General features: G+C 48.8%; 1 protein-coding gene across 1 annotated transcript; it reads left to right on the plus strand.

The window, feature by feature from the left end:
- The first annotated feature begins 17,135 nt into the window (after positions 1 to 17,135).
- On the plus strand, positions 17,136 to 20,431 carry FOXC1 (forkhead box C1). The gene has a single exon (XM_060277997.1). The coding sequence runs from the start codon at positions 17,211 to 17,213 to the stop codon at positions 19,119 to 19,121; it is 1,911 nt and encodes a 636-aa protein (XP_060133980.1). The 5' UTR covers positions 17,136 to 17,210; the 3' UTR covers positions 19,122 to 20,431.
- Positions 20,432 to 21,404: the final 973 nt, after the last annotated feature.

The raw sequence follows: 21,404 nt of genomic DNA on the forward strand, positions 1-21,404 counted from the left end.
CATGGTCTCTAGCTCCAATACCTGGGAACATACACAGAGCATGATGCCCAGTCTCCATCTTAGAAGCCCTTCACTCTAAATGACTAGAGTTGACAGCAACCTATCAACTGAGGCTACAACCCTGACTCCCCTGTCAAAGTGCCAGGCCCAGTTGCAGCAGTTTATCCAACCCATTTCTCTCCACTGCCACCTCCATTCTTTTCATCCAGCCCCTTCCATCATGAACTGTAGTACTCAGGTGTACTATCCAGCAGGCATGGGAGAAATGAGGACAAGTGACAGTAACAGCAGCAGCTAAGGACCTAACTAGACCAGAGGTTCTTCTTCATTTAATAGTAAGTACACACACAATATGTCGCACTTAACCATTGAGCCGGGGAGTATCCATTGATTCAAAATCATCCTCCCTCATGGAGGATCAATGATTAAAGATTTTCTGTGTTTCCTTTTGGAAAATGAGGCGCAGTGAAGAAGGAGTATGCTGTAGTTTCACATAGATACAACCTGAGCCTATGTCAGGCTTCAGGGAATCTGATCCCTCCCATGGTGGCAGCCAAGAATCAGATAGTAATTTTATTCCATATTCGCAGAGACACACAAAGGAATGCAGTATTCCCTAGATAATGCCGTTGCTCTAAGTACTAAGTACCACCCCCTACGTCTCCCCTATTGTATGTCACCCCTGCTTCGGCTAATCTCTGAACAGTCAGCCTGTGAGCTTTCCATTTTACTACCCTCAATGTCCACCTAGTCCTGGGAGAGGGGGGCTCAGGAATGCTCTCCAAAGACACTGAGTCTGTCAGCTGAGTACCTCCCCCCCCCCGGTGTTTCTTCTTCTTGCTGGTCATCTCCCAATATTTCCCAGTTTTTCCCCTCTACAATCTCTGAACTATGTCCTTCTGCAAACCACTGTTCTAAATCTATACTGTCCTCTTTTTTTCGGGAAGGCTCAGGAGAAGGGGGGCAGCCCCCACCATTCCTCCTCAGTCCAGCCCCTGACAGCCTATGATGGAGGGGCTCACACCCCAGGAGATTCTGGCGTCTCCCATAGCCTCAACCATTTCTCCCAAACGTTGCTCCCTGACTCTCTGTCCATCCCGCTGCTTCCAGAACGCCTAACTGAAATCCCAAAATGCTAACCTAAAACACCGGCATTGTCTTTTTAAAGTAACTCTTAGTTGAGTCCACTCATTTACAGATGAGATTTTCCCATGATCCTTTGTGTTGTCTTAGTGGCTCATCTCCAGGCTATCACCACAAAAGGAAATTAGCCTGACTTGTTTATTCCCTAGGATTGAAGAGGTGTCTGACACACAACTTAATACACATGGGTCTTGATTACATTCTAATACATGGGAGTCTGACACACAGTTTTAACACAGAAGACTTAATTAAATTCTAACACTAACTTGATCCGGAATTTAGGGTGCCTTGCACCTACCAAGTCATAATACTATTATGTAGTTTTAATAAAGATCAGGCCCATTAGTGCTTCTCATTATCATTATATAATTTATTTTATAAAAAAAAAAACCTTATGCAATTGACAGCAATGCATTTAGTGTCACGTATCATGCAGCCGTTTGAAATGTGAAAAGTACGGCATATAATGTTAAGGGGCCAATGCAGCAACTTTTCAAAGGGAACATCTTTAAAACATCCCTCTTCTCCCAGGCCTTTGGCTAATTTAACAATCAATGACCTTTGAAACTGTGGGAGGTATTGCTTTTGTTTGTTATTATATTGTGTACTTTTTGCGTTTTAATATTGTAATTTGCCTTGCGAGGGTGGTAAAGAAATTTTAACAACAACAACAAATTACACTAACTCTCTAAACCAGTGGTTCCCAATTAGCTAAGTACTGAGCACCCTCTGTTTTTCAACAGCCAAGCCATGGACCGCCTACTTTTGGAAATTTCGATATCTCTAAGGTAGTTTTTGTTATGTGAATGGTGCCATGCACCCTCCAGGTGGGTTATGCGGACCCCCTGAGGTCTGCAGACCACCAATTGGGGACTCACTGATCTAAACTGTAGCTGCTGCTAACACCACAGTGAGTCTTTGAGACCTATGTCCCTTATGGCTCCACATTCCAACACTCATCCTACCAGCTGTTTCATAGAACCAACTTAGCTTTATGTAGTTTTAGAAAGCACAAAGTTAAGGCAGGACAGCTGGATGCAAAACTATGGCAAACCACCCAAGGGAAGGACCCTCTAATGCAAAAGAGAAACTTAAAAGTAAGACAGCTCTTGTAAGACGATAGTATATAGTCAAAGTCCATTTGACCCACACAGATCCTTGACTCATACTTTGCTATTAATAGCATCACCATTCATTAAAATACTTCTAGTCCACCTTTCACATTTATCCCAAGGCGGGGTACACCACTTGCCCATAACAACTTACTTCCGATAATAAAAGCAGAGCAATAAATAGCTGCAATCATCTATGGCAGCATAAATCCTCGCCGAGGCGGAATTAAAGTCCTGTTGCATTCATCTTTCTAAGCAAAGACCTACCCTGACGAAATTACAATCCAAAAGCGGGGAGGGACAAGCCATGCAGAAACAGACAGACAGCGCCTGGCAGCAAACGGAGGCCTCGAAAGAGACAGCACAGCTTGCTTCATTTAAACGTGCTTTATCAGGAAATCTGTCTAATTAGAATATCTCAGTCAAAGCACCGGGAATCCTTAATAGCAATAGCTGCATCATGATGGAAGATTGCAATCTCCTTAATTGAGATGCCTTCAGGTAATTTAGTGGCTCTTAATAGCATTTGGGGTTTATGTGCTGGGCTTTTTATTTTTGGAATCCTTTCCAAATCCCTTCCCTTTCAATTACCTCACCGCTGCCTACACCTAGCTGCTGTGCTTGTTCAGCCAACTTGTCACACACAACACAGCTACTGCTGCGTTTCCAGGCCAGAGTTCTGAGCTAGGACTGCTAAGAATGACCTGAAGAACTGGCCTTATCTTGCGCCTTGAACAGCACCTTGATTTGAAGAAATCGGGGGAGCTTTTCACAGAATGAAGATGGGGTTTATCACCTCCACTGTTATAGACACAAGAGCACTACTTAGCAAAAGTTGGCTACATTAACCAGCTGGGTGGGAGACAGTAGAGTTGTCAGGCTTGTCAGCACGACTGCATCTATGCCTTTGGAGCATTCCAAAGCATGCATGCAATAGGTAGGTTTAGCCAGGGGTAGCTGGACAACAGTTCCCATCACCTCTGCCCATTGGCCCTGCTGGTTGGCACTGATGGGATTTGCAGTTCAACAATATCTAGAGGACACCTACTTTAACTCCCACTGGATGAAGCTTTTCCCGCTGATTCTGGCATTTGCCAGGGGAACAGATCATATGATCTCCAACTCTCAAGTTCTATGATTCTGTTCTCTCCGCAGCAGAAAAAAAAAAGTTTCATCTTACTTATTTTTGTTTTATGCTGTTTTTCAGGGTAATTTCCTGCTAACAGACTCGTTCAATGCATCTTATATCTGGGCAGTGATTTTTCAAGAATCTACTCTTTTCACAATTCCTGTTTGTATGCATATGCATGCATGCCACAAGTTTCCAAACTGCCTTTGTGGGCACGTTCCCCTCACAAGGTAGTTTACCAATCAGAATTCGAGACACATAAATAGAACACAATGGGTGGAATTCAGCATTGCACTAAGATGATCGTTCTGCTTCCCAGATGGAACAATCTTCCCCACACCTTGGTACTGTGGGCAGTTCTGTACTGGGAGGACTCATAGAATCATGGAATTGTAGAGCTGGAAGGGACCCCAGAGTCCAACCCGCTGCCATGCAAGAATCTCAACTAGTCCTTGCACCAGCTTCTACTAGTAAACTAGGTTGGTCGGATCTGGCCCAATAAAAACACGAATCATATAATTATCACATCCCTTAGTTAATCCCTTAAGTAATAAACAGCAATGGAGTAATGGATTAAAAATCCTCAAAGTGGCACATTGGTCAAGAGGTTTGCTTTGTTTAGTTTTTCATTTTCAAAGGAAATGCTATTGAATAAAACAACATATCTATGATAACAAACAGCTAGAACAACATGTTCCCACATGCTTTAATCATAGCGACAAATATTAAAATAATTTTAGAAGAGATCTTGCTTCACCAAAATGTCTAATAAAGCGTGACTCATTGTTTGATCAAGGGCATCTGGACTCTGAAAAGACGACGTGTCTGACTTATAGTTTCCATATTAATGGATGCCATGGTCTGGTATTCTGTTAGGATCTTCCGACTGTCCTCTGTAATGGTCAGGGGGTGATGGAGTTATAGTCTGGCAATTTCTGTGAGGCGACAGTTTCCCCATCCCTCAGTTAAGTGAAGTAAACAATATGGGTAGCAGCGAAGTGTAGTGAAAAGCCTACCCTGGTGCATGATTATATCAGTTATGCATTGAAATAAAGGAATATATATATATATATATATATATATATATATATATATATATATATATTCACCATGGTGCTTAAAGATACGACACCACAGGAAACTAATTTCCTCAAACTTGTAACCAGTTATTTGCAATCTGACCTGTTTCTGCAAATTGCATCCTTAAACAGCTCCAGTGTTTTTCTCAGCTTTGCTGCCCTTTCCTAATATTTACCACATCAGATTCTTCAAACACCTTAATTCACCAAATATGGGCATTTTTCAAAGTTGCCAGGATTTGCAGGAAGCGAGCAGTCTGCTGTGGTGGCAAAGGAATCACTCACATTCATAAGCCTTCCTGGTCTTCATTCTCGTTGAGGCAATCATTTTATTTCTCAGCAAGACCCCTTTCAGAGTGCAGCTGGGCATTCAAATAATTGAATTATTCTTCATGCTGAAAAGCTTTTTTTAAAAAAAAAAAACCCTGCACATAGAAACAAAGTAAATCAGGGGAAAGTTTGTCCTAGTTGTCTAAGTGCAGGGGGAGCAGCAGTCAATCACATGAGCCCTCACCTCAGTGACATCATTAGGGAATTTTAGAACCTAAACCTACTGGTCCTGAGGGACACCTCTTCAGATGGGAATGTGTCTTACTTCAATATATGGCCAGTCCACACACAGTCCACTTACTCTCAGCTGCGAAGAGTGTCATAACTAGATGCTGGAGGGATCTATTGCGAGTGGACATGGACCACTGGTACCAAACAGTATGGGAAAGACCCCTACTTGAAAAGCTAACTAACAGATGGAAGTTAACATGGGGACAAACACGGGAGGACACCTTCACCCTGGCGTGGCTCCCAGCAAGACAATAACCACACACAAACACCCCGACAGCATACAAATTGGTATGGCTGACCTGACCAAGCAACATGCAACCCCAACACACACACACAAAAAAACACAATGCGACCAACCAACAGCAACCAACCGTGCCCTGGTCTCTCTGGTCTCTCACAGCACCATCATCGTCCAGCCTGGACACTGAGGCCCCACCCTGATGGCCTTCTGGTGGCTCCCTCACTGTGAGATGTAAAGCTGCAGTGAACCAGGCACAGGGCCTTCTCAGCAGTGGCGCCCTCCCTGTGGAACGCCCTCCCATCAGATGTCAGATAGACAACTCTTTGACTTTTAGAAGATGTCTGAAGGCAGGCCTGTTATGGGAAGTTTTGAATGGCTGAAGTTTTACTGTGCTTTAAATATTTTGCTGGGAGCTGCCCAGAATGGCTGAGGCAACCCAGTCAGATGGGTGGCATATAAAATAAAATAATAATAATAATACCTATTTACATGACACTGACACAAAAGCTTTGCTCATATGCTATGTAAAAGACTGAAATTTTACTGTCTCCCTCTTTCCTCTCCCTTCTCTTTTCTCAAATCTCTTTTCCCTCAACCCCATATTGCCTAGAATAGTGATGTCTCGCTCTGAATATAAAACTGACTTGCCTGAAGGGTTCTATGACTTGAAAACAGAGACTCTTGTATGTACTATTGTTACCCAAGAAAATATTTTAATGAAGACATGTGGTCAGCCAGCCTTGCAGAGGGCCTTTTGAGTAGTGGCACCCTCCCTGTGGATGTCAAGGAGATAAAGAAGTGCATAACGTTTAGAAGACATCTGAAGGCAGCCCTATATTGGGAAGTTTTTATTGATTGGTGTTTTACTATGCTTAATATATGCTGTAAGCTGCCCTGAGTGGCTGGGGAAAACCAGCCAGATGGACGGGGTATAAATTATTATTATTATTATTATTATTATTATTATTATTATTATTATTATTGCTGCATTTGAATGGGGTCCTGGATTTCCACCTTTAAGGCACATTTACTACCTCAAGGAGTCCTGGCTTGAAAGAGAAGGTAACTGAAACTAGCAAGATATGAATAGCACTTGTGCCTGGTTATTCAATCATTTAAAGGAAAGGCTGTTTGGGGGATTAGCTCCTCTGCTGAACTGTATGTTGAAAGCTGTCCTTGCATTAATTGGAAACTACCGGTATGACGCTGATTTGAAGCCATGCTGATAACTATCACCACTAGATTCCATATAATTGCAGCAATCAACATTTATCTTCTCTTAAATGTTGTGGGTGCTGGGGAGGTGAGGAAAGAATGTAAACATTGGGGGGGCCAAATGGCCTAAGAGATGCAAGGAGTACCATCTGTGACAATGGCATGTGAAGCTTAAGATAAGCAAAGCAGCTATTTACAAAAGCCGCAATTATCACAAGTTGCTGCTGTTCTGACTTCTTGCTTTGCTCATCTCACTTTTTTTCTTCATCTTTTTTTCTTTTGCAGGGAGTTCTCAACAGACTGTACTTTTTGCACCTCTTGGCCAGCACTGATTATACTTCTGAGGATAATGCTTCATGTATACGAGGACAGTGCCATAAACGTGGCACCACAGTGCAGTGGTACCTCTGGTTAAGAACTTAATTCGTTCCGGAAGTCCGTTCTTAACCTGAAACTGTTCTTAACCTGAAGCACCACTTTAGCTAATGAGGCCTCCTGCTGCCGCCGAGCTGCCAGAGCACGATTTCTGCTCTCCTCCTGAAGCTAAGTTCTTAACCTGAGGTACTATTTCTGGGTTAGTGGAGTTTGTAACCTGAAGCGTTTGTAACCCGAGGTACCACTGTAAAGGAATTTACAGTAAAGGGAACAGACTTCCCATGCAAGGTGGGTTTGCAGAAGTATGGAATCAACATTAGGTGAAAGAAATTTAAATTCTCTCAAACCACCCAATGAGGGCAGAGCATATTAAGTGACCAAGAAACACTAGCTGATGTTGTTGTTGTTTAGTCGTTTAGTCGTGTCCGACTCTTCGTGACCCCATGGACCATAGCACGCCAGGCACTGCCTCCCGCAGTTTGGTCAAACTCATGTTCGTAGCTTCGAGAACACTGTCCAACCATCTCGTCCTCTGTCGTCCCCTTCTCCTAGTGCCCTCCATCTTTCCCAACATCAGAGTCTTTTCCAAGGATTCTTCTCTTCTCATAAGGTGGCCAAAGTATTGGAGCCTCAGCTTCAGGATCTGTCCTTCCAGTGAGCACTCAGGGCTGATTTCCTTCAGAATGGATCAGTTTGATCTTCTTGCAGTCCATGGGACTCTCAAGAGTCTCCTCCAGCACCATAATTCAAAAGCATCAATTCTTCGGCGATCAGCCTTCTTTATGGTCCAGCTCTCACTTCCATACATCACTACTGGGAAAACCATAGCTGTTGGGAGCAGGGAAATAGAAAACACAGGAAGAATGGAATGGAGTAGTGTAGAACTGGCTGAAACTCTGAACAGGTACACCCCACACTGCAATATTTTGTTGCAGCTCCCCCACTCCACTCTCAATATGATCATTCTTCTTTCTCATTCCGACTTAGACTAGAGTGTGTGGTTGCTTGCATGGAGCCATGCTGGCCAGCTTCTCGTCTGACTAATATCTGGTCATAAATGAGGAGGTGACTTCGGTGTCTGTTCCGTGGGTGTAGGCTTGGCTTGGCAGAGCAGGCCAAAACACAGGATGCAATTTGTAACCCATAAAACCGCTTGCACAATTTCCATTAATGTGTAATGCCTGGGGATTGCAACCCTCCGCAGGATTGCAAGCTTCCCCTGCCCACTGCTGTGTGTTGGATCAGCCGAATGAAAAGAAAGGTAACTCTTCTAGTCCGCATCTCTATGTGGGGGGGTGAGGGTGTTTCACCTGCTGTTAAAGAGACAAGAGCTGCGTGCTGGGAGACAGAGGGAGTGGAGTAATAATTTCCTAGGCATTAGACCAAATCCCACTGGGCTGTGTACATATGGACTCATATAGATTGTAGAGTTGGAAGGTGCACAATGGTCATCTAGTCCAACCCCCTGCAGTGCAGGAATTCTGTGCACAGCCTGAGTGGGCTCAAACCACCAACCATTGCGCCACAGCAGACGTGGGCTGGTGTCCAAGTGCCACGCCTTACCTATTGCACCAGGGGTATTACAAGCTTAATCAAGAGGACATCGCTGTAGAAACCCGTTGCAACTACTAATCAGGTCAGCTTAGGTATTTCTCTTACTGGTTCAGTAATCAGAATGAGCATTCACACATCCGGAGAGGCCATCTAGGGCAGAGGGAACCCAGCTTCTAGAATATTATTTTGCAGAGCAAGGCCTTTTGCTGGGACATTTGCAGCGGGCTTCCAAAATCTCCTGTCCCTTTCCAGCACCCTCTTTCTTAAACCTTGTTGGCCTTTGAACATCTGGTAACAGCTGCAAAGCTCAGCCCTGGTGAGGCCCCATCTTCATGTCGATACATATAGACAGACACACAAGCAAACGAAGTTTATGCAAAAGTCTGCCGCGGAGCCTTTACATACCCCGAGTTCTTTTAAGTACAGTATGAGCAAGTCCCTGAAGCGCCCAGGCTGTATTCTTGAAGAGGCCCGGGCAGCTTAAGGCAGAAGGAGGTCCAGATAATTACGCGATTACTATCGGGACCGGCAGGGGGCGCTCCAGGCACACAGTCCGGAGATGCCAATCCACAGGTGGCGTTGCGTCGTACACGGCGACAGAGGATGGGAAGCCAACCCCGATTCGAATCGTTTCTTCAGAGAATGGTTGTGACCCCTCGTCCTGCACCACGCCCCGCTCTTGAGAGGCAGCAAGAGACCCTATGCTCCAGAGTCACGCAGTCTGACTTTGGAGTGGTGTAAAATAATTGATCCCGTTAGGAAACGGACCTGTTGGTCTTTTTTCTTTCCAGAGAGGCAGCGCTTTTTGCGCTACCAAATTCGGTGAGAACTTATTCTGCCTGGTTCCTGGCTTGAGGGTGCAGTAGTATATGCTTAACTCGTTGGCGCGGGCCGGCAGCATCAGTCACCAGCCTATGGCATGACCGCAGGAGTGAGACGGGGGAGGCATTTTTCTCCTCTTTTTTTTGGGGGGTACCTTTTATTATTCCGGATTGGAAGGAGAAGCCCCCCGCTTTCTTAGTCTATCTTTCTGGCTGGAAACGGCATTTAATTCCCGCAGGACAATAAAATATGAAATAAAATTAGTGGTGTGACTCATCCCCCCGCCCCTTCCATAACGCCCATCAACGAAGCTTAAGTGAGACAGAGCTCATCGCAGACCTACTTTTAACACCATCGGTGCAATAACACCACTTGCCTTCGAGCATGTGCAGAGTGCAGAGTGTCCCAGAGAAGCTCCCGACTTTCTTTTCAGTCGGTTAGCTTTTGCTCATTGGACTTGAAGAACTGAGTTGGAGGAGGAGGAGGAGGAGGAGGAGGAGGAGGAGGAGGAGGAGGAGGAGGAGGAGGAGGAGGAGGAGGAGGAGGAGCGGAGAGAGAATCACAAGGGCGCGTTGCCAGTGTTTATACCCTGCTGCAGCAAACCTAACTTGAATCAATGGGGTTTAATTCTGAGAGGGTTTAGGATCGGGCTGGCTTCCCCCTCGCTGCTGCCTGTTGCCTGGGTCCAGCCAGATGTCCTTTCCAGCCAGCCTAAACAAAGAGATCTAGAATAAACAAGCAGCAACAAAGCAATTCAGCCAAGAAAGCGAGAAATTCAAACTTGGGGGCGCGGACGGGGCAACGCTGGGGATGACAGAGGACCCCGGGGTTTCATGACTCCGCACGTTCGTTAAGGCTTGGAAGAATAATCCCATAATATTATTCAAGCTCTCCCCTCTCCACCCAACCCATGGCCCGCACTCCCTTCCAGGGCAGGCTCCTGAGAAAGCAGAGATAGGAAAAGAGAGAGAGAAGATGTCCATTTCCAAGTGGCTGGGTCAGGAAATCCGCCTTCTCTCCCTCTCCCTCCCTCCTTACTATCACCTGGGAGGGCGAGGGGAGGGGGACACGATGGGACCCGTACAGCTTTTAAACATCCAGCAAACAAACAAGTGTCCATTTGCTCCAAGCCTAAGAGCCCCGATCCAAGGAGCAAGACGCCAGCACCTGTTCAGGCACTTCTGACGGCATCCATTCCTGACCAAGTTGAGAGCCAGCAGGAGGGGAGGAGAAGGGATGGGAAATCTGCCGGTGGGATCCTCTCTGCGGAAAAGAGATTCCTCTTCCCGAATGCCCCTTGGGATTGGCACCATGGACCACGCCCGGTTGCCTCCCTCGAGGATTTCCGCAGGCTGCCACGCAAAACTGTGCCAAGATCTTTGGGGAAAAGGTGTCATTCCGCATCCACAGATGTTTCCCCCTCCCCAACTGCCCCATATTTACGGTTTCCCAGGAAGAGGCGTCCCACTTAACTACCCTTTCCCGCATACCCCAAATTTCACACACACCAACCCTAGAACACCTCTTTAGGAAGCAAGGAAAGAAAGAAAGGCTTGTCTTGAATCTGAAGGAGGGAAAGAGAAATAGCCGGGTTTTGGGAGTCAGGCGGAGCGGAGGCTACGATTCCCCCCGAAGGTGCTGCGGAAACGAATGGGACTGACTTGCCAAGGAAAGGGCGCGGAAGTTCAGCGGGAAAGGCACTGCGCGGAAACTGCGCGTAAGCAGCTTCTCTGAATAAACATCGCCTGGAGAAGTTGGCGGGGTGGGGGAGAGGATCGGTTCAAGGGTCGTTCTTTCAAAATCAGCTGCAAAATTATTTGAAGGCGCCTTGAAGGCTGGTGCGCTTCGGGTCCAGAGAGGAAGAAAGACTGTGTGGACAAGGAGGTGCAGGGACGCCCTGTAGGGTTCAAGCGCCAATCCAGTACCCAACAGCTATGCTTGCGTTTGGTCTTGCATTTATTTGTGACCCAATCTGAAGCATTTTTGCCCCATTGATCTAAAACAATAAAACACAAGCTTCACTCTGGGACACTGAAATCAAATGCGCTCGACTTTTTGCCTTTATTTCTAAAGCATCTCGCATCTGAAACGCATCTGAAGTCAGTTCCTTCCGCACCCAATGAGACTGACTCCCCAGTAAGCGCGCACAGAATTGCAAGCTAACTTGTTAAGTCCTTCTGAAATTAATGGGACTGGCTCTCATGAAAACGCGTTTGGCCTCAGCTAGTCCCTTGTTCTCCTGAGATTTTTTTACATAACTGCTTTTGTAACATAGGGACGGTTTTCTCCCATGCAAAGAGAGACAAATTATGCCCCCAGTATAAAACCCCGATCTAGAACTACTAAAGGCATCCTCCGCCCAAATTCATTTATTTGTAACTTTATTATTCAAGAAAGTGGAACTTTCTTCAGACCAAAATCTCTTAAGGATAGGAATGGGGATGTATCAAAAAAAAAAAAGTCGCGATCCTAAACACACATTGAAAATCAAACGGCGGTGGTTAGAAATAATTAGGCCCTTGGTCGGAGTGGCGAGGCAGCTTAAATTCGTTGCCTAACAGCGCAGTCCTGACCATATATATTTAGAAGTAAGTCCTATTGAAGTCTCACTTCTAAATGGGGCTTTAGCCCCATGGACACTGTTAGCTGGACTTCGGAGGGAAAGATGCGCAGCCCCCCCCCCCGACTTCTGCCTTAGGCACCCATTCAGCCTGCCATCCCATAAACCGCAGCAGGGGACTTGGTGGAGCAGACAAGGAACTGCATAAAACCTCTAGCAAAACTCGGTGATGTAAAACACAAACGCTCCTTTCTTCTCCTGGATGTCATCCAAAAATCACCTCACTTGGGAGGGTGGGGGCGATTTTTTCTCTCTCTCTCTCTTTATCACACGGAGAAATCCCTACCTACCGTACGTCCTCAGCCCGATTCTCGGGCTGCTCGTTTCGCAGTCGCCGCGATTTGTCCTAAGCGGAGCGACGAAGACAGAAACAGAAGCCTCGGATGAAACAAAACATTTCTCAAGGATGGAATGCAAGAGACATTTCAGTTGCAAGCCTAGCCCTTCCTAATTTAAGGGGATAGATCTTACAGAACTCGGAGGGAACCTGACTAGCAATCTTCCTCTGCATTTACTCAGAAGTAAATCCCTCGGCATTCCATGGGGCTTTCTCCCTGGTAAATTTCTCTAGGGTTGCAGCCATAATTCCGATTACAGTAAAGATGCATCGAGTTGGGCTGCTCTCCTACACAAGTTTACTCGGGAGTAAGGGAATGGGATTTGTCACCGCACCTGAGTCCACATAGCGGCCCCAATCCAGAGACGAGTTAACCCTTGATGCGGCTCTCTTGACAGGACTTTCTTTCGAGTAAACAGGGAGAGAGAGACTCGGGCTGCAATTTCAGCTGAATCGGGGCCGTCGGCTAATTGTGCAGTGTTGCAGGTGGTTAAAAAAGAAACAACCCACAATTTATTACAGTTCTTGAATGATGAGCATGTACAGGGGGAACTTTAGATATTAAAACAAGTATACTGAGATGGTGGGGGCTTGATTTAATTATATTAATGTCAAGTCGACCATATTGCCCTGAGAATACCAGCAAGGGACTTTTAACCTTATTGGATCCGGGGGATCGGACGAATCGTCCAGAGCAGATTGGGTTGCTGCTGCAGCCGAGGTACCGTAACGATTCGTCTGGCGGGGGCCGCGAAAAGGCCCGCGAAAGGCGTTCGAATCGCAAGCCAAAGCGAGCGAAACGCTTCGATTCTGAAAGCTCTCTCGAATTTTGAATGAAAGCAAGAGGCGCCTTTTCAGACGGGCGAAGCCTGGAGCAAGCGGACAAATGGCGCAGTAACGGCCACCTCCTCCGTGTAAAGGCATTGGCGGTTTTAAAGAAGAGAAATCAGAGATTGCACTGCATCCCAACGGGGATGCAGTGCCGGGGGGGGGGGGGTGGCAAATCCATGGCTGGTACTGACAGCATGTGACACTTGGCTGTTTATACAGTGTGACAAATGTGTGAGTTATGGGGTGCGGATTCTGTGTTTCTCTTTCCTGCCCCTCCATCAGTTTATCCAGCTGCCACTTTGAAAAAAGAAGCAGAAGAAGAAGGTTGATTAACTAAGTCACGACTGGGGGCGGTGGGGGGGGGGGAGGAACCGCGATTCGTTGTCACGTCAGCATAGACCTGCCATGACTTCAAGACCACTCATTCATCCCAAAAGGCGAAGAAAGTGGGGAGGGGTGGGGTTTGCAATCCGGGAGGCAAAAGGTTGTGTTTTTTTTTGACACATCCTCAAGTTTGACACATCCTGAAGTTTTGTCACCAGCTCAGGGAAGACCAAGTGTGGAAACTCCTTGCACCAAGACACAACTCACACGCACACAAGTAGGGTAGGAACAGCTTAATTTCACGACTTAATTTCCTAAATTCCAAGGGAAGGTACCCAAGCACGTGTTGAAGCCTACCATTCAAACCTATGGGACTTAGGAGATACCGTGTCTTTAATTAAGGATCCCGGTTCAATTAGCCCACGTCTAATCTTTGTTCCCAACACTAAGCGGGTCGAGGGACACTTACTTGCAAAGCAAGTCACACTAAGGTGTTAATGAAATTTATTTTAGGGATTAGGGACAATCAGTTTGAGAGCAGGGAGTCCAGAGCTGGAGTTGATTAAAGTCAAACAGTTATTTGCCCAAACCTTGTACCTTTCGCGCTAGAGTTCCTTCCGCAGTTTGCTAAAATGTCTAAAATAGAGCTGCTTTCTTGCATATCCTATTCGTGATTCATCTTTAAAGCATTTTGCCCTGCGCGCATGCATATTTCTTTGCCCTCCTGTTAGCAACTGTCCGTCCCTCTTCTCGTAAGAACAGTCATGCAACCTTCTCCCGATTCCTGTTTGTTGAAGAGTCCTGTGTAACTCGAAGGCTGGCTCTCTCGTGCTCCTACAAAAAAAAAACCCTTTCCTTGTCCCGGTACCCGTTCTGTAAGTTTTGCATCCCAAACCTAAATAAGTTTAACTGAATTCCGACGCCACCAGTTCAAGTGGCAGTTATTTCGTAGCAAATGTGTTTAAAATCCAGACGCTTTCAATGCGAAATTCTCTTATACCCAGTACAGAGGAAGAAGGGTTCACTATCTCAAAAGATTGCCTGGACAAGCCAGCAATATATATGAATGACCTGACTATGTTTATAAACACTGCATAAGCAACAATCGCTGTCTTTCCAAGCTGTCACGGGAAAAGCCGATTCATAAAAGGGAGCTTTGGAGAGCTCGTCAAAGGCTTGTCAAATAGCAGAGAAAGGAATCTCTTCGGGAAAGTTTGGCCAGGCAGCTGGCTGGAGGGAGCGCGGGAGCGGGGCGGGGCTGCCAGGGGGGTCTGGGGGGGAGTCTTTGGGCCCCCTGCTCCTTCCCTCCTTAATCCGGATTCCGGCCTGGTGTGTGAAGAATCGGTCGAGGATGTTCGCCAGCTCTTCGTTTGCCACTCGAGGGCACAGAGGAGTGACCCCAGGACCGTCGAAGGGCGTGAAAGGAAACTTACACATACACGCAGGAAAAGGGGTCGGTTAGAGAACGAAGGCCTTCTTTACTGAGAAGCGTGTTATCGGAGTCTGTAAGGAGCACTGCGGGAGGGTGGAGGCTTAAGCCCGCGATGAGTGAAAGGGTTACGTAGAATAACTGCGCATTTGTGCATCCTCACAAGCTAAGGGCCTGCAAATTTGCATCGAGAACACTGTACCTAAAGAAAATTAAAATGCATCAAGATCTAATATTGCGATAGGCAGGTGAGATGTGAATGTTGGTGCATGCCTTTGGATATTTGTGCATGCGGGTGTACGAGATGGCATTGCATATACTGTACATCGTTCGACGCACTGGTTATAATGGGACGGCTCCCAGCTCGGGTTTAAATCTTTGCGTCTGAAATCAGTGGAACTCAGTACCGTAGAAGTACCATCCAATAACATATTTATTCAGAGCACATATGAATATTTCTATCTGCAAAAAACTCCGCTTGCCTGCGGTTTGTTTTGCTTGTGTAATATATATACTGTATGTTATATTTTTACTTCTTCGTGTCACTTGAATGATGATCCGTTGTCGACTTCTGGAAAGAGTGACATGTATTGGTTCATTAACTGGGAGCGGGATAGAGGAAACAGAGGCACGACAAATAAAACTTATTAACACCAAGTTTGTTTGTTTGTTTTTTGGGGGGGAGGTGTTGCAGTTTAATGGAATCCTTAGTCAGGCCTAACAAAAAAGGGATTTTAAAAAACCACCCACGGGGGGGGGCATGCGAGTGAAGCCCAGCCCACAAAACAATGATTTAACTTTCAAAAACTCCTCAGGAAAAATGAAGCATTAGGAGTGGGGAAAGAAAACTGCTGGCACACACCATTGACACCCCCCCCACACACACACCTCTTTGCACCCTCCTCATTTTGTTGTTCTTCAGCAGCAAATGTGACGAAGCGTTTTGTGAAACCCGAAAGCTGGCTCCCTAATTTTAAGCTGGCCTCTGTCCTGACAAAAGTACTCGGTCGTTGTTGCTTGTTTGGCTGCAAACTGTATTGTCTGCAGAAATAATATTTGTGTGCGTGTGTTTGTGTTTGTGTGTGTGTGTGCAGGGCCAGTTGATGAGCGCTTAGAAAATGTGTTGGTGTGTGTTTTTCACTCCGGAGCGAGGAGAGTGCAACTTGATCCGCATACCTACTCCTGTGTGCGAAGGAAGGGTTGGCCTCGGGCCGCGCGGAGGAGCTATATACGCGCGAGGGAGGAGAGGGCAGGGCGACGTGCGCGTGTGTGGCCAGTCCCAGAACTATCATTCTCCAAGTTGCTGCTGCTGCCGCCGCCCCGGCTTCTGCTGAAGCTACGATCCCAACCCGCCCCTTCGGAGCTCGGAGGCGTCTTCTCATTGGCTACGCCACCGGGGCGGGGCGGGGCCTCCCAGTCTGGAAAGAAAAAGGGAGGGGGAAGGGAAAGAGGGGAGGAAAGGGGGGGGAAGGAGCCCTGCGAGTGCGTAAAAAAGTCCTCGTCTTGGTGACGGATGCTCAAAAGTTCAGGAGTTTTTCCAAATGCTTCTCGGAGCAGCGCGCGGCTGAAAAGAGAGTGTAGGAGAAACGGAGCCAGGAGGCCGTGCTGAACAACCGCAGACCGCTTGGGGAAGGTGGTTTTTTGGGGTCTTTTTTCTTATTTGAGTCCGAGAAAGAGAGAGAGAGAGAAAGAAAGAAAGAGAAAATATCCGGTCTCTCGCGCCCCTCCAACCAACGCACACCTTCTTCTTTTTGGTTTCCTTCGCCTGCCTCGGTCTTTATTCCTTTTTTAAAGGAAGAAATCTCAACCTGTTGTCCACCTCCGCGGAAGAAGAAGAAGAAGTGGGAAGGAAAGGCGCTCGGGAAATAAGCGACGAGGGGTTTTTGAGCGCTCTGCATTACGCGAGGGAGCGCGCGCGATTCCAGTTTCGCCCTTGATGGAAGTAACTGGCTTTTCCTCTCGGCGGCGGCCGCTTCCGTGGAAGGTCGGTGCCTTGTTTTAAGAAGAACAAGAAGGAGTGGCAGTAGCAGCAGGAGGAAAAGGAAGAAAAGGAGACTTGTTTCCCCTCCCTACAACCATCATCAACCCCCCCCTTCCTTCGCCCCGAGTCCTTTCCATTTATTTAATTTTTTGGCCCGCTTGAGTGGGGGAGGGGAAAGCAGCAAACTTTAACGGGACCCCGAAGTTTTCGTCCGCTTGCTCGCTTGCTTGCTCCCTTTTTGGGGGAGGAAGCGGGGCGGAAAGGAAAGATCCTGGTCGCCTCTTCTGGTTTATACTTTTTTGGCTCTGGAGCTGCGGAGGGGTGGAGGGGGGAAAGCAAAGGCGGCGGCGGAGGCGGAGGAGGAGGAGGAGGCGGAGGCGGAGGAGGCCAGTCTGCTGCTGCTGCTGTTGCTGAAGCTGCTGCCGCTTGGTCCGGCTGGCTGGCTGGCAGGGAGGCCATGCAGGCTCGCTACTCGGTCTCCAGCCCCAACTCGCTGGGAGTGGTGCCATACCTGGGCGGCGAGCAGAGCTACTACCGCGCCGCGGCTGGAGGGGGCTACGCGGCCATGCCAGCCCCGATGAGCATGTACTCTCCGCACCCGGCGGCCCACGAGCAGTACCCGGGCGCCGGTGGAGGAGGCGGAGGTGGTGGAGGCGGCGGCATGGGCAGGCCGTACGGCCCTTACCCGCCTCCGCCGCAGCCCAAAGACTTGGTGAAGCCTCCGTACAGCTATATCGCTCTCATCACGATGGCTATCCAGAACGCACCGGATAAGAAGATCACGCTGAACGGCATCTACCAGTTCATCATGGAGCGCTTCCCCTTCTACCGGGACAACAAGCAAGGCTGGCAGAACTCCATCCGCCACAACCTGTCGCTCAACGAGTGCTTCGTCAAGGTGCCCCGAGACGACAAGAAGCCCGGCAAGGGGAGCTACTGGACCCTGGACCCGGACTCGTACAACATGTTCGAGAACGGCTCGTTTCTGCGCCGCCGGAGGCGCTTCAAGAAGAAAGACGCCGTCAAGGACAAGGAGGAGAAGGAGCGCCTCCATATCAAGGAGCAGACGCAGCAGCAGCAGACGTCGACTCGGCAGCAGCAGCAGCAGCAAGACGGAGGTGGGCAGCAGCAACAGCAGGCGCCTCCGGTGAGGCTGCAGGACATCAAGACGGAGAACGGCTCGGCGTCGCCCCCTCGAGCGCTGTCCCCGCTGGGAGGCGCGCCCGTGGCCAAGATCGAGAGCCCCGGGAGCTCCAGCGCCAGCAGCCTCTCCAGCGGAGCAGGAAGCCCGCACGGCGGCGGCGGCAGAACGCTCGGCTTGGACCCCCCGACGGCCGCCGCCGAAGCGCCTCCCAGCCAGCACCCGCACGCCCACCACCCGCACCACCACTCTCACCCGCACGCCCACCACCACCAGCACCACCACCCGCATCTCCACCACCCGCCGCCGTCCCATCACCATCCCGGAGGGCCCCCCGGGGGGGCGGGCGCCGGCGGCTTCAGCGTGGACAACATCATCATGACCTCCCTGCGCGCTTCCCCGCAGGGCGCCGGGGAGCTCTTGGCCTTGCCCCCGACGGCCGGCACCGCAGCCCCATCGTCGTCGTCATCCAGCCCCTCGACCGCCTCGACGTCGCGGACCTCCACGCTGCCGCCGCCTTCGCTAGCGCTCAGCAGCTGCTATTCGCCGGCTGCGCAGAGCGCGCTCTACAGCGCCCCCTGCAGCCAGGGCGTCAACACTACGGGCAGCAGTGCCATCACGCAAGCCGGCGGTGGCGGTGGCGCCAATAGTTATCACTGCAACTTGCAGGCCATGAGCCTCTACGCGGCTGCTGCTGCCGCTGCCGCCGCTGCCGCCGGAGGAGGGGGCGGCGGCGGCGGAGAAAGAGGCGGCGGAGGCCACCTGAGCGGCAGCCCGGTGGAGCAGGACCCCCTTCCCGAGTACAGCCTGGCGGCGAGCAGCAGCAGCAGCGCCTCTTCCCTCAGCCTGAGCCCTCAGGAGGGGCACCCGCAAGGCGGCGGCGGTGGCGGCCGCCTGGCTTCGTGGTACCTCAACCAGGCCACGGCGGTGGGCGAGCTCGCCCATTTGGCGCCCGCCTCAGCCGCGGCGGCGGCGGCAGCGGCTGCCGCTGCGGCTGCCGCCGCCTCATCATCGCCGTCGTCGTCACCGTCGGGCTACCCGGTGCAGCAGCAAAACTTCCACGCCGTGAGGGAGATGTTCGAGTCGTCGCAGCGCCTGGGCCTGAGCAACTCGCCCGTTAACGGCAACGCGGCGGCGGCCGCCAGCAGCTGCCAAATGGCCTTCCCCGGCAGCCAGTCGCTCTACCGGCCCTCGGGCGCCTTCGTCTACGACTGCAGCAAGTTCTGACCGAGGAGAGCGGCGAGGGGAGAAGCGGGCCCTCAGCCGCCGCCGCCGCCGCGCTCTGAGGGGACGCTGGAGAAGCCGTGTTTCCACTATAAACAGAAACACCTAAACACGACGCTCGGCGCTCCCGATGCCAGCCAAAAACTCCCACAGACTCTTATCCAAAGACAGCCTTTTTATTAACTAAGGACATGGTTTGTTAAAGGACAGTGTTACTTCCAAATAACACGTAAGTTTGTGCTTTTCTTCCTTGCCTTAAAAAGCAACCCTCCCCACACCAAAAAAGAGAGAGAGGAACTCTGTGCCTTCTTCCCTCGCCTCTGCCGGCTGCGTTGTGTGGCTCCCACCCCGCGCGCCCTTTTGCGCCAGCCTTATTGGCTGCTGGTCCGGCGCTTGGTTGGGCGCCGGCGACTGAGCGCGCGGGAAATGCCAGCCAACCAGCGGCGAGAGTCTCGCGGGGATAAGTCCAGCGGCTCCATTGAATTCCACGGGGTGGTGTGGATCGCAGCCCTCAATGAAGGCGCAATCCGGGTTCGCTCAAGCCCATGCGAGTTTCGCCCCTGGTTTGCAAGCGTCACCGCGTTAGAAAGCCCCTTCCTTTCCTCTCCCCTGTAAGGACTCCTCTATACGCAAGGATTTGTTTCGAAAATGTAAATGGATGCATAGTAATTTATTTTTAAATCTGTAGTTGGATCATTTGGACCAAACACCAGAAAGTGTTCTTTTTAACCCCCCCCCAATGCTTTCAGAAAGGTTGACTTTAAAATAACGTTAAACATTGATTTTTGTTTTGTTTTATTTTCATTTATATATATAAATGGGGAGCTGTATTAATCTTATTTTATCGTTTATCCTTTTTTTGTTGGAGATACCCTGAAGTTACTGCCTTGCTTGTTTATTAATAAATTACCATTCAGTTGGACTGAGACCATATACGTCTGGATATATTAACCCCACTTTTTAAAGGAAAAAATTAAAAATCCTACAGCTGAAATGTTGATGGTAGAATTACTTTCTTCCAATGTGGGCTAAGTGAAAAATACTTTATAAAAAAATGTTTCTTGGGTAACTCGCTCCCATAAACCGGTTAAACCAAAAACAACCGAATTTAAGCTTCTGGTTAGTCCTAAACTTGTAAATAAATATCATTTATGTCAATCGATTTTTAAAAATCTATGTTGGGTGTGTGGACTTGAATGCGGCTGGAATCGACTTAAAAACAAATGTTGATTCCACTGGCTGTTGCTGAGGCGGTTGCTGCCTCTACTGCTATTTATGAGTTCTGACTATTATGGTTATTAATCTTAGTGAATAGGTGGGAAATGTAAGCCACCAAGCCATCACTGCTGCGAGGCAGCAGATGCAGGGGGCTTGAGCTATTTGACAAATATTGGAGCTTAGAAATATATCCGCGGAAGGCCCATGGCCGTAATCTGTCCCATACCAAGAGGAAGGCGTTAAAGAAGTCGCAGGAGGTCCTGATCTTCATTTGCAAATTAATGCGTGCTTTTATGAAAAAATGTGACATTTATGCATGTGCAGGTTTCTGAATTTTCTAAATATAGGCAGCTATATTTTATAGAACAGTAATAAGATCCTTAAAACCATTTCTTCCAATGTGGACTAATGGGATGGGGGGAGCTGCTCAGTTCCCTCTCCCCCCCCCCCCAAGCATGTTTCTTGGGCAACTCGTTCCACAAACCATGGCGTCCTGGATTTGTTTCCCCTTCCCTCATTATTCTAGACAGGTCGCTAGGTCTTAAATATTTTTTCATGCTTTCCCAGGGAGCGATTCTATATACACAAAGAACTGAGAAGGAAAATTAGTCTCCCTTCCTCATTGTTACCTAGAGTTGGATTCATTCTCTCTCTCTCTCTCTTCTCTCTCTCTCTCTCTCTCTCTCTTAGACACACAAACACACTTTAAGCAGAAGAAACCCCCTTTGGGGATCGCTGCAAATAGCAAAGAGTGATGCTTTTGTCAAATGTAGAAACTCGCCTTCAGGTCATCTCTCACTGAGGTTTGCAAGGAATGGAGGAAACACCTTTGCCCACTTCGTGAATAACCCAACAAAATGGAATTTAGCCTTTTATCTGCGAGGGATCGGCCGCGCTGTCAGAGGCGAGGCGAGGCTGCCTTTCTGGGGAGCCTCCGGTGTGCATTTTTCAAGAGAATGCAGCTCCTATCAGGCGCTCTTATCGGAGGCAACACTTGGCAGTAATTGCTCCCGGGTTGTTAAAGGCCGCAAACAGTAAATAAATCCGGGCTAATTTAATTAAAACCTG

This window comes from Zootoca vivipara, chromosome 8, assembly GCF_963506605.1.
Source record: "Zootoca vivipara chromosome 8, rZooViv1.1, whole genome shotgun sequence".
In the NCBI taxonomy this organism is placed as follows: domain Eukaryota; kingdom Metazoa; phylum Chordata; class Lepidosauria; order Squamata; family Lacertidae; genus Zootoca; species Zootoca vivipara.

Coding starts and splice junctions, on each gene's coding strand:
- FOXC1 (XM_060277997.1), top strand. CDS start 17,211: ATGCAGGCTCGCTACTCGGTCTCCAGCCCCAACTCGCTGGGAGTGGTG.